Source organism: Pogonomyrmex barbatus, unplaced genomic scaffold, assembly GCF_055798465.1.
Source record: "Pogonomyrmex barbatus isolate J1 unplaced genomic scaffold, ASM5579846v1 scaffold9, whole genome shotgun sequence".
In the NCBI taxonomy this organism is placed as follows: Eukaryota; Metazoa; Arthropoda; class Insecta; order Hymenoptera; family Formicidae; genus Pogonomyrmex; species Pogonomyrmex barbatus.
In genome coordinates this window covers 5,219,024-5,233,536 of record NW_028297193.1, presented here as the reverse complement: position 1 = coordinate 5,233,536, position 14,513 = coordinate 5,219,024, and the positions used below count along the sequence as shown (strand labels likewise).

At 33.6% G+C, this 14,513-nt stretch overlaps 1 protein-coding gene across 36 annotated transcripts in view; it reads right to left on the bottom strand.

Moving 5' to 3' along the window:
- LOC105429033 (uncharacterized) overlaps nt 1-14,513 on the bottom strand; it is a 222,470-nt gene that overhangs the window by 145,039 nt on the left and 62,918 nt on the right. Inside the window, exons 7-8 of one of the 36 annotated variants that reach the window (XM_089084965.1) lie at nt 10,971-11,091; nt 10,274-10,607 (exon numbers count right to left, since the gene is read on the bottom strand). The exons of 31 other annotated variants lie outside the window; for them this stretch is intronic. In XM_089084965.1, the coding sequence (XP_088941091.1) occupies nt 10,400-10,607; nt 10,971-11,091 (329 nt within the window). In that variant the 3' untranslated portion in view covers nt 10,274-10,399. Of the gene's footprint in view, nt 1-1,685; nt 2,809-3,422; nt 5,676-7,162; nt 7,986-10,273; nt 10,608-10,970; nt 11,092-12,476; nt 12,954-14,513 lie in introns of those variants that run through there. 4 more of the 36 variants (XM_011641733.3, XM_011641715.3, XM_011641719.3 and 1 more) reach the window with 4 other exon arrangements.

Sequence of the window (14,513 nt, the reverse complement as noted above, 5' to 3'; positions counted from 1 at the left end):
CGTGCTTGACCTCGTTCTGGCTACCGCCGTAATTCACCCTCAGGATGTCCATGATACGAGCGTCGTAGGGCTGCAGGAATCGTCCTACGAACAGGAAGAAGGGGAGCCACGGTTAGTCGGGATCGCGAACATTGGGCGAAGCGTGACGTAACTGCGGCCAGAAAAACAAAAAAAGAACGTAACAAGGCGACATGATTAAAAAGGGGAGAAGAATGAGCAAAAGACGAATAAACGAAGAGATCTCTCCAAATTGCGCCTACGCCATCACAATCGAAGAAATACGCGTGAGGATGGCAAAGTAGCCACGAGAATAGAAAGGTCCACGAGGACCAGGTAGAACAAGAAAAGTCCGCCGATTCAGCAGGTAAAATGGGTAAGTACAATGAGGAAGAAATGGCTTGAGGAAGAAAGGAAACAACGTCGCAATTAGAGATCTTATTATCGTGACCGAACGTTACATCCACCGGGAGAAACTCCAACAAGCGAAATATGACGAAAATAGACTCTTCGCTGTAGACTCTTCAGGTACGGTACTCCTTTACGACATCACCTGGTTGGTCCATCGAATAAGGCGGCGACCTCGCGATGGGGACCGATAACTCGTTTGACCAGCATCTCGAAGGAAAACCATTTGTCTTCCACTCTCGTTTCAGTACAGCCGTAACGCCTGGATGATACTACCCTTATGGTGCATTCTAATGTGTCTATAAGTATTGGAAGTCTTTCTGTTCCTCTTTCCGCAGTAAGGACACTGAAACCTCGGTTCTTTCCCGCACTCATGCCTATAATGCGTCATCATGTTGCTTTTCTTGCTGAACGAGCTGCTGCACCTCGGGCAGAAGTGTCTCTCCTCATTACGCTCGAACGCTCGGCGACGCCTACGGAAAACTGAAAAAAGAAACAAATCGAAATCGAAATCAGCAAAAGCAATTGAAATATGTCGATGTTTCGCACAAACTTAAGGAGAACTCAATCTTATTGTAAGACTCAAGAAATAGAGCTGTAGTCTTTTTTTATTAATACTTACATGCTACAGTGCAGTATTATATTTGGCAATATATCTTAATAGTAATATAATAATATTGCTATAAAATTTATTCTTTTATCTTATTGAATCAAACAAAGATCTTATTGCGCTTAATTAGCGCTTATATTTCTAATTTAAAAGGTTTGACGTAAAAGATTTATAATTAATTGATGTTATTAAAAATGGATCGAAGAAGTGGATAAACAAATGATGAACTTACTAATTATTATGTAATTATAGATATGTTAAAAAATTTTTATATAAAAAGATGTATTTTACATTTATCTTAATTAATATGAATACTTAAAAATATATTTAGGATTAAATCTGATAAACATAAAGAATTAAGGAAAACAACCAACATAAAAATTAAGAAAATAAGAGAGAATTAATAATTCGCATTGATATCAAATAATTTAAGTTTAATTTTTTAAGAAAACTATCTGTTTTTAATAATACAAATAATGACAATGGAAAGAATATGGCTATCAAATATCTTTTTTATTGTCTTAATTTTATTTAGACTTCCAACCATTAAACCATTAAACCTGAAAAAGAAAAATGTAATTTCTAATCGGATAATATTATCATCTTCAAATATAAATTTTTTAAAAAATTATTAATATTGTAAGGAATTGTAACGAAGGGTAATATAGCATTATTTTTTTTTTTTAATCAGTCAATATATAAACAACAATTTTTATTGCTCAATGATTAAGAAGTTGTGATTACAAATCCACAGCACAAATTGTAGTATATAAATTTCAAAAACAAATAAGTAATTCATTATTAATTAGTAATTCATTATTTATAATACTTCGTAGGTCTGTAGATCTCATAAAATTAAAAATAAGCTCGGCGTACAAAGAATTGTACAAGTAACTTATATGCATATACGAGTAAAAAAATAATTAATTTTTTTTAATAGCATCTTTGAGGCATTTGGTTAAATGGAGAAAGAATAATAACAAAGACGTAATAATAATAACGCAGAAATTTGGCAAATGTACAATTTCGAAAAAGGAAAATTTCTCTCTGTTTATCTTCTCGAATATAACTTGAGCTTTTATTGAGTCTTTCCTCAATCAAAATATTAATATAAATTTAAAAAAATAATATAATGCAAAATATTTAAATTTAAAATCAAAAATATGAACAGATAAAATATGAACAAAATACACATAATAAGAATATGCAACGCGTATTTACATACAAAAATAATATAATTGTTAAATTAATCGCTGTTAATTTATTATTTATTAAAATGATTAGCTGGACTAGCGAATTAACTCGATCGATCAAATAATTCGTTATTCTGATTTTGACAGCCTCGTGCTTAACATTGTGTATTTAATTCCTCGATTATTAAAATCGATTATTGAAATACTTTCTAAATCAGTCAGTTAGAAATTTTGCCTTTTGAAAATATAAGGTTCTATTCGAACATCATATATAAATATAGATAAATTTTCAAGACAAACAATTTCTCTCTCGCAAATGATAAACCCCAATGCTTCCGCGTCTCTCGCCCCTTTACTGTAATCGATCTGGCTTGCAGAAGGGCATATGCTTGTGAATCCTTCGCATATGCTTGTACACGTTCGAGCTGTACTTCGACTGGTACTCGCAATAGATGCATCGGAAGTAGCGGTTCTCCCGATCATCACCGCGGAATCGTTGTTGTCGCGCCGTACAGTCCTTCGACGGAAAATTGTGAAGGACAGTCGAACCGGTGCAATGGGGAAAGCTGGGCCAGCTGTCGCTGTAGGATACGGTTCTACCTGGAAGAAGTGTTACAAGATCAGAAGAATTGAGTAGGCACTTTCGTTCGAGCGCTCTCAAAAAAATCAACGCCCCGATATTTCAACAAAACACACACACACACACGTGACTCGGACCGCGTATTTGGACCGCGGCCATTAACCTGGAAGATATACTTATCGTCGTATCAAGGGAATATAGGCAACTTACGAGATATCAAGCGAAAACATAAAAAGCAAATCTACATTCGAACGCGCGAACATTGTTTGCATACTTTGAAGGATGATACACTGCTTTTCTTTAAGGATGATGATGATGATGATTAAAATACGATCTAAAAATTGAAGCGATTCAAAGAAAAGAGAAACTTCGAAAAAAGAATTCGTCAGAAAATATCACTAAGTGAACAATTATCTTTCTTGCACTTAATACCATCGTCCTGTGATAATCTATTTAAATCGGTTCAATCTATTTAATTGGATAAAAAATGCAGTTGATAATTGGGATTAATGAGTTAGATATAAATATACAACATAAAATATATCATGCACTTTATAATGTAGTGCTTAGATTCAAGGAAATAATTGGTTGATAATTATCAATTGGGTTTACTTCGTAATCATTATCAATTGGGTAACTTCTCCGTAATCATTTTACTAATGATTCATTATTTATAAAATCTTCTCAAATACATACATATAAATATTTTTGTATTAAGACATTGATTATTAACACATGCTAGAACACATTAACGAATATTCGTATTAACTTTTAAATCCATCTTTGAGATCAAAATTTTTCCACTTTATCCGTTTTCAATTAATTTAAGATAAAAAAATACAATTAGTTTAATATAAATTATAATAATGTAATAAATTATGTTGCATATATCGTAAAATATATGCTAAAAAGATAAATTTTATCCGTTTAAAAATTTCTTATTTTTAACAGCATAAATATTGATACAAATATTTCAAAATATGAGTAATGAATGACGAGAATAAAAATAAAAAATAATAAAAAATAAACGGGAATTGAGGAACATTAAAAACATTGTTTTCACTTTTTTATCGCTTGTCTAATCATTTTTACAAGTCAGATACATCCAAACACAACAATTCCTGAATGTTAAAAATTAGAATTATATTATTATTACAACAGAAATAGAATATCAATATCACTTATTCGTAAAGAATAAATGTAATTTATTTTTTTGATCCAATATAATGTTAAAATACCGCATGTATATTAATTGTTTTAAAGAAATATGATAAAAGTTAAAAACAAAATCTTATATCTTTTATATATATATATATATATATATCTTTTACTTTTAATTTTTAATAAATTTCTCAAATAATTATAAAAATATTTTTAATAATTTGATAAGCAAATTGGTTCCCTTTTAATAAGAAAACATTTTTACATATAACAATAATACTGCATTTGTACGTATAACAATAATTTACAGAAAATTTATAGAAAATTATATTTACAAAAATAGCTTTGTAAAGATAATAATATATAAATCTTGTGCGTTTCAAACAGATTTCAAATATATATTATATAAAGCATATATTATATCATATTATATAATATAATATAATATAATAGCATATTATTAATATTATATAAAGATATACAAAATTTATTCATAAGTTTCAAATCATCAGTATCAGTTTCAAATAAGTAAAGTAACTTCTTAATGATGCACATAAGATTTTTTAGATTCCAAACTTTGATTTTTATTCTCCTAATATTTAATTTATACATTCATCAAATTAATTTTAAAATAATAATTAAACAATTGTTACATTAAAAATAAAAAATATCAAAAAAAATAAAAGAACTGAGGCATCTTTTAACACCTCATTATTTTAAGAAATAATTGCAAATAATGCTTGAAAGGTGTTATGCTTGCTTTCAATGTGATAAGAGAAATAAAAAAAAAAAAATAACTGCATTTATGAAATGTATATAAATTTTCATCATAAACATTCACTTGTTTTATACTTTACAAAATATTTGCATAAATGGAATCATTTATCTTAATGCATCGATTTGACTTCTAGTAACAATTATTATCATCTATATCTATATAATTATAATTAATATATATAAATTAATATATATAAATTAAATGTAGTAACTATATCTGTACGCAACGCAACAAAAATTTTCATGTTTTTATCACAGAAGCTTGTCATTTCCGCAATTATAATTTCCTATAGTTTGATTGATAACAGTCTATTCATATTGTAAGAATAAAAACAGGTGGCTACGAGTTATATAGTCATGATTAATTTCTCCCCCCAAAAATATGAAATACATTCCTTCTCTAAATTCAATTCGACAAAAATTTAACAACAATTCAGAAAATTTAATTTACCAATCAATTGCGTTGCGGAAAAAATTTATTATACGCAAATACGTGCAATTTTTTTTTTTTTAAAACCGTTTATATTCATTCGCTATGTAAATTCTCCTTTTATAACATCCTAAGGGAGAAAAGGGAGAGTATTTTTCTTTCAGAGAAGGGGAAATTTAATACCGTCTTGATACGTGTATATAAATTATAAGCGTCAGTCTCTAAATCGCGTTTAGTACAGCTTGACGAATCGCAGCTCCATATTGCGGTGTTTCGCCCGGATGTGCCTGTACACCGCCTGCGTATACTTGCTACGCATTTCGCAATGCGGACACTTGAAGCGAGGCATGTCGACGCATTCTAGCCGGTAGTGTCGACTCATACCGCCGGAAGTGCGGAAGACACGGGAGCACCTGGGACAGGGAAAGCCGCGCCGGTTCACGGAGGTTTGAGGTCTGTGCGTGTGACGGGAATTCCGCAGAACGCCGTGGTACTTCTGCAGGACAATCGGTCTGAAGTCTGTAAGCACAAATAGAAACGGGGATCCACATTAGAACGGCGATACGCGACCGATGTCTCTTAATAGCGGGAGAATTCGAGGAGGACGGCGAAGAGGACGGGAAAATCTCGCAGGAATTTTGAGATGCCGTCTCCTCGGGAGCGATCGAAGGTTGTCACATTTCAATTTTATTCTCACAACGTTAAACACACACAAACAATCGTAATCGGAACAACCGTTATTGACACGTAACCGTCACTGTACATCATGTCAAATTGTCCTTTCAAGTTCTCTGTATCACAGACAGCTGGTCAACCTTCGAGAACGCATAGAGAAGCAGCGCCGCTTAAATAGGAACATTTATCGCTCTCAAGGGAGCACGCAGATGAGATTTTCGATTTTATTAACAATCGCGTATATATATATATATATATATATATATATATATATATATATATTGTATCTTAGTGATATATCGTACAGCGTTCTTCTCACTGGACTAGTAGAGCTTGTTCAGCATGACCTTTTGCCCCGGGTGGATCTTTCTAATATGATTGTAGATCGAGTGGGACCACTTGCTGACGTGGCCGCAATAAGGGCACTGATAACGCGGCATTGAGTCACACTCGTATCTGCAATGCCGGTACATCGAGTAGCTCTGCGAGAAAGACTTCTCGCATTTCGGGCAGTGATATCTCCGCGTGTGCGAACCAGTAGTCGTGCCCTCCTCCCTCTTGCTCGGCTGCTGCAGCGGCAATCGTTGCTGATGCGACCTTCGCAGCATCATCTGAGGTTGGTCTGCCCTGTCCGCCAGCCCGTTGCTCCACAATTCTGAAAACCGATGTCGTCTCGCGTTAATAGTTATTCGCACTGATAACCATTGGCACATTCATACACGACATTACGACAACGACTCTACGCACGAAAGAATACAAGAAGATCAACGGAGTTTCATTCATAACAATCGTTCGCGGAATGTGGATTGTAACACAAATACAAAACTTGCTATCCAATCCAATCCAACAATAGGAAATGCGTTTTGATTAATTAAATTATACTTTTTGAAAATTCGTAGCGGCCAGGATATTCTTTTTGAGCTTACAATTATATAATTACCGTGTGCCTAACATATTTACTTTAATTTACTTTAATTACCACACGACAGACGCAGTGGACATATTTATGATGATACGCTGTTGATTTGTTCGTCACTGCATTCATGATTAAGAACCTTGCAAATTTTGTAGCTGCAAATCGTCTACAAAGGAGTCTGCAATAAAACATATTCAATTATTCTCAGAACGCATTACCAACAGTTATTTTCGAATTCATTTTCACATAGCGAGATTTACCTCAAGTCAATAGCCTATAAAAATATGTATTTAAGTCTTTCATATTGTGTCTTTTTATATGAAAATGTCACGCAAAACATTATTGCCAAAAATTGTATTAGTAAGTTATTTAGATAATATTAAGATTAATATGAATAATGAAAGGAATTGGATTATTTTTATTTTTTTTTCTTAGATTTATTTTTTTATATTTCTTTTCAAAAGGCTATATACAGTACAGTCTTGAATTGTCTAAAAGGACTTGCGAGATTTAATTTTTTACTACAAACAAAAAGTAGCGCGTGCAAGTAAATCAGCATATGTTAGAAAAGGACGCTTTTAAAGCTACGTTTAAATATAAAATATAATACTGAATAAATACCAGAATTAATTGTAAATATATAATTAAACATAACTTTTCTAACATATCACGTCGTAAATCTTATTAAAATCTTATTAATATCTTATTAATAATCATTTTTCGAAACTTTTTGTAATAAATCACAAATCATATATTGCAGAAAAGAGAACTCTCTCGCTCAAGTGATACAAAGTCTTACGCAAAAGTAAGTGGCAAGATAAGAAAAATAAAAAGTCTCTTCGTTATTTCTCAATTTCAATTTTTCGGCGATCCTTTCGAATCGAAAGTTTAATGTTCCAGTCTCTTCATCGATTTGTCCTAGTCCCTCAATGATTGCAGCAAGGAACTATCGTGAGTTCAGTAAAGCTTCACGAGAGTCACCGGCTCCTTCGGATGCATACACCTCACGTGCTGATAAATGTTCGAGGTCTTCTTGCTGCAGAGATTGCAATACGGGCACTTATACCTCGGCGCTTTACCGCACTCGTATCTGTAATGACCGAGCATGGTGTCCCGTCTGCCATAACCGTTGTTGCAATTGGGACAATGAAACTTGCCGGTATCCGAATTGAACTCTATATCCCGTATCCTCGTGTACTTCTTTCGACGTATGGAGTGATGCACGGCGATCCTGCCACCTACAAAAGATCATGCCACGGTCAACAGTGTCGTTCGCTCGGGACACGTCTCGGGAACATCCTGTTCGAGGATGAACCCACCAAGATTCCATGCAGAAGGGACACTCACGAAGAAGAAACAAGTGAAAAATACAGAGAGAAAAAGAGAGAGAGAGAGAGAGAGAGAGAGAGAATTGAGAGTTAAAAGTGTACCGGAAATAAAAGGATGTAAAAACGCAGAAGAAAGTAAAAATTTACGTAAACGTAAATTCGTAACGTTAACTCTCAAGAGCAGGTCATATTCCTTAGAAAAGATTTTTATTGAAACTTAAAAACAGGCGCATAGCTTTACATGACTAAGTACATTTTCAGGTGACGAGGTGTAATGACTTAGCGACCTTTCGATATCACTCAAATAATCGCATATCTTCCGATAAAAGAGATACACCTCGAGTCAATCTACTTCTATTTAATAAAATTTCCTATTGCACATCCTGCCGTCAATTGACAGTCCTATCGATCCAAGAGTTTCTCGAGAAAATTCCCATTGGTAAAATTTACTCTGCGTGTGGTTTAGACTCGCACAATGATGTGTTGCATGTCTGATTAAATTTAAAATTATAGAATAATTTTGAAATTCGTTGTAAAGCAAAAAACAACATAAACTGTGTTGGGCCATTAACTGAGTACCGTATTCAATAAATATACACATACAATACAATACTCATATGTATATAAAACTCTTTTTGCAAAACCACAAAAAAAAATCGAGAGAAGAGCCTAGAACGCGGAAGGAACCTAAATCTTCTCATCAAATCTGCAACATTCGGAAGACAAAAAAAAAAAAAGAATCAAGCGTTTTTGTCTTGCCACGCACGCAACACTCCAAATACAGATAAGCAAAAATCTGTACGATAATCGCTAACAGGTACAAAAAGACGATGCTCTGCCTGGAATGAGATCCCAGTAGAACAGACGTTCACTTCCAGCGTGATTCGCATTTCGTGTCGGCCGTGACGCGTAAGCGCGCGCGGGGGCGAAGAGCCGCGCGTTAAATCGACGCTCGCGCGGAGGGGTGCCTTCGACCGCGCGGCCGCACGACTTGTCCTAGAAGAGCGTGTTGCAGATAACCAGCTTCGACGGGTGCTTGTGCCTGATATGATCCTGCACGTTAAACTTCTTTTTGCTAAGCATGCCGCAGTAGGGGCACTCGAAACGCGGCGGCTTGCCGCAGTCGTACTTGTAGTGGGCCGTTACGGCGCTCTTCGTCGAGTAGCTCTTGCGGCAGCGCGGACACTGGAAGCGGATCCTCATCTTCCTCGGGCCTCTGCCACTCGCACAGATCCCCTCGGGCCACGGTAACATTTGCAGAAGCGCTGAAAAAGACACGGAAGAGCAGGGGTTAGCTCATTCGAATCCGGCCCGCACCCCCGGGCCTCTTCGAGGTCGCGGGGATTGAATCTTGGAACGAGATCACGACCCGCAATATTCTCTCTCTCTCTCTCTCTCTCTCTCTCTCTCTCTCTCTCTCTCTCTCTCTCTCTCTCTCTCTCTCTCTCTCTCTCTCTCTCTTAAACACTCTGAAGCAAAAGCCCCGTAGCACTCGTGCGAGGACAAAGCTCTGTAGTAAAGTTCCGAAGGCACGGAGGACTCGAACAAAATTGCAAACTACTTTGTGTATGCCGACAAGTAATTGAATTAACTAATTTAATCTGATATGGCAAACCATTTAAGTTGATTCAACAAAGATTATACTCCCGAGGACAATTTATTTTAAGAAATTATTTTATTTTCAGTTCCTCACATATGTGAGAACAGAAGGATTTGTTTAGTAAGGAATAAACAAGTAAAGCAATTAAAGGTATTTTCAAGCTGTGCACGAACATACTAATCGATCGAGTAAATGTAGAATGATGACGGAAAACCAGATAAAATGTGTCTGCGAAGATAGAGTGTTAGTCCGACAAGTAATTGTCTGTCTACTTTTAAAACTCACGATACAAGATGCGATCATTTCCGCAAGTTATTCTCCACAAGTGATCCACTTATTAAGTGATGACATAAGGATGTCTTTTATTGTTCTGCAAACAAAAAGATGTTAATAAAGTAAGCTATATAAAAATCAAGTCTATGTAAGAAGGAGAAACGATATATGTCTCTCAAGGAACAACATATGTGGCCAAGATAATTAAAGTCGTCGATCGATGTTTTCAGAATTTGCGTAAAAATTTTTAAACTAACAAAGATAGGTTTAGGTAACAAAACTTCTACGTTTGGAATATAAAACTAAGGCCTAAGACCTGGATCTGGTATTATTCGATAGACCTCTTTATTTAATTCCTTTTATTCAAAATAAATGCTATATCAATATTTTTATTTGAAGGAAAGGCTCGTTCAGAGCTTATTTAAAGGTGCTATTCACAATATATCACAACTTATTCCTGATTATAAGGAAGTTTAATAATCTCAAGTTTCAATCCAGGATGCTTGACACGTATGTGCTTGTAGACGTTGTTGGATTGCTTGCTCTTCATACCACAGTAAGGACACTGAAATCTGGGTGGACTGTCGCATTCAAATTTGAAATGTCGCAACATGTGATGCGCGTGGCGATAGCTCTTATGGCATTTCGGGCATGCGTACCTGGCAAAGAATTAATTTCTATACGTCATTAAGAAATTAAAGAAATTTGTTAATGACGTATATTACAAATTAATATCATTAAATGCACATAATATACAAAAGAGTAATTAAAATTAACAAATTCTAATTAGTCAAAATTCAAGTTACAATCATTGCAAATTGTTAATCTATTTTAAGAGATGAAGTCATAGTATACCATCATGATTACATAAAAAAACCAAAATTATCGAAAAATAAAAGAACTTAAAAGGCTAATTCGAATGATATTTTTATTTATATTTCATATTTTATATATATATATATATATATATATATATATATATATCGAAGTATACATAAATCGATAAATGTTTTTCAACTCACCTGATATTATTTTCCAAGTTTCTCGATGACTGCTTTTGTTGTCGTCTGTAATTCCATGGCGGTTGTTGCTGAATTCGATAATGAGATGATGCATTCAAGGTTGACGACATGAATATCGAATCTGAAAGCAAAGGCGGAAAGCCACAGTGAAAAGACAGGTGCTCGTATGTCATGCTGACATTCTTTCGAGATTGATCGGAAGAAGAAGCAAACATCACGAAAGACAGAAAACTCGTGGAAGAAAATTTTATTAGCTTCAATCATGTATTTATGTCATTACCATGCACTCATTACGAAAATGCTCACAGATAAATTAACACAATCAATAGATAACAAAAGTATTGTTCTATTGGTAGAAGATCAAGGAGCCATCGTTCTGCTGTAATTCAAGCACGATCACTATTGTTTGGATTTTTATATACACATTGTCTATATATATATATATATATATATATATAAATCTATAAATCGCAGCAATGATTTCTTCTGAACATTTCAAGAATAAACGTCTGTATCACAAAAACCTTTCCTAAAGCCGTAAAGAGGTCACATTTCTCGCCTTAAGCTCATTCTTAAGAAACTTCTTATGTTCTGCTTCTTCGTGCAATGAGAAGTTTGCCATCTAACAGAATTTTGCTAAACGCTTCATATAAATTTCGTGCGCAATATTTATGGCTTTATTAAACTTCTAAGAAAATCTGCCATCCTAAATATTTTAGAAATTTAATAACATGCAAACAACAACAGTTTAATAATAATTATAAAAGTAAAGCTCGCGCATAAGAAACAAAGTATTGTAGAAAAGGAGGATTAAAATAACAAAATACGTACAAAATATTTCGTAATATCTGGAAACAGACTCATTTAAATAATACAAGTTCGAGATGTGTGCGATCGGAATAATTTCCATACCAATTTGTTGAAACGATCAGATTCCCATCAGTTGTTTCGCGCGTAGTGCTTTCTATTTGTGACGACGTCAATCGTAAAAACATACATTCCACGATGTTTCGCCCTAATGTGCCTGTACACGTTTGACACTTCTTTTGAATACATTTCGCAGTAAGGACATTTGAATCTAGGCTGCTGGCTGCAGCCATAGTGCATATGTCTCTTCAGATTCGCCTTCCTGCTGAAGCCACTTGGACACTTTGGACAGCGAAACGTCTTGAAACTCTTGCAATGTAACACATAGTCCAGATCGACTGAAACAAATATATTTATTATGGCTAAAATTCGCTTAGGCAGCTGTAACGGATAGCCTGAATAGACTGATACATGCAATAATGAGAACAACGAAAACTTGCCCATCTATCTGAAAGAAACTCATCGAGGACTTTGTATGTGGACATATATATTGAAATATATGTAAAAAGAAAAACTAAAACAGAAAAAAACGAAAAATCCATTTGGCGAAATTATCCCTTTTTCAACTTGACTTCGTAATAACTTCGTAATAAAGGAATAAGCGAACAAGGGGCGTAAATAACAATAGAGAAACAATAATTGGTGAGTGACGAAAGAATTTTAATTTGCAATCTGTCATCAAGTACGTCATATACAAGAAAGATAAAGAACATTGGCGCTAAGCAGAAAAATTTCCTTCAACAATATTCCTTCACCGACTTCATAACGACGGCGGAATATTCTGTGACCATTCCTCTAATTTAGATAATTGCGAAACTCTCAAAGTTCCGTTGTCCTGTGTCATAAAAATATCCTTATAAGGATAGTAGTCCGTTGTGCGCAACACGTCGATGGCGAATACGTCCTGATTCTCGTGCAGGCGCTTAACATGCTTATAAGTGTCTGATGGATACCGCGAGATGTACAAGCAGTAAGGACATTTGTAACGCGGCTCCTTGCCGTTGCAGGCGCTTAAGACGTGCCGCTTCAGATGGGATTTCTTCGCGTAATTGTTGGGACAGTTCAGACACTGATACGGTCTATCATTCCAAGGAATGTACGAATACCACTGATCTCCTGAAACACACAAAACAACGGCGCCATGTCCAATTTGTCAGCGTGAAAGTGTAAAGTATCGCAGACGGCGGTAATCTTAATATCGTGTACGATATAAAAATTGCAGGAGAATTTCGATACGGAGAAATTTTGTCTTGCGGAGAGAAATGGCATTTTCCAAAAATAAAAGTGATAATGCTCGTAAACTCGAAGGCATGTCGCACCAAAATTATACACAAGAAGAACGAGAGATGACAAGTTTTAATATTTCTACAAGAACGATATTAATCCATATCGATAATATTCCGATATTTTTTAACATCCGTAAGATAAAGATTTGAGAAAGCATTATGAAAGTTTAATACTACGGTTATTTAATAAGTTAATACCATGGTTATCATATATATATCATGACAAGAGGAAATAAATTAGATATAAGCATTTACAAAACATCAATCAAAAGAGACTTATTTTTGATGCATATTGCTTCATCGAGTTATAATGTCAAAAATCCAGTAATATATGTCATGTGCTATCATAATCAGTTGATCAGATAATCAATCACAAAGAGTTATTGATCTCGTGTCTGTCGATTCTGCCCTTAAATCGAAATTATAAATCAATATAGTCACATATATCTTTACGAAAAAAATTGTTGAATCCAAAAATAAAATTAATTTTGCTCCTAAAATCGATCACGATTGCAAATCGCCTTACACTCGAATTATATTATTTCAACTACAAAAAGTCATAACTAAAATAAATTATGTTAAAAAATACATAATCTCATAGCTTAAAACAATGTCGAAGTTAGACGTTAGTTGCCTTCTTTTATTTGAAAACTAAAATGTTAAAGATTTCGATGTTATAGCATGCTGTAAATTAAATAATTACAGTAGATTAACCATATTACTTCACTACAATTATTTCATGTTAAATATTATTTATGTCCATCTAATTCGACATTGAAAATATGATGCGATGCATGCAAATCGCCGTATAATTAATATAGTAATATATTTGTATAAATCATGATCTTAATTAAAAATCTTTTTTTAAATATATCAGTTTTATACAATCATAAAAAAATTATTTCTCAACAATTTCTGTCAAGTGGAATGATATAATTAAATTAAAATCGATAAAACTTCAATATTTCTTTAATTCTTATCAGTTTTCAATAATAACAATTTTTTAACTATTTGATTATCTATAACTAAAAATATTTATAGCCTATGTATTTTCATTAATATAATTTGAAAAAGATTGAAATCTTCTATATTCTAATATGTACAAAAAGTATATATTATCGTTTATATAAATATAATAGTATTTATATACACACGAATATCTATGTATTATATATATATACATATTACGTATAGAGATAATTCATCGTATTAGCAAAATCCAAAATATTTTTTGTAAAAAGAAATTTTAATTATATAGCTGAATATAATCGAGGTATTACCAAGAAAAATTAAAAATGATTCGTTCAAAAAGAATAATAATAACAATTAGTTCAAATAAGCAACAGATATAAAAAAAACATACATATTTAGATATAGCATATGTCGCTAA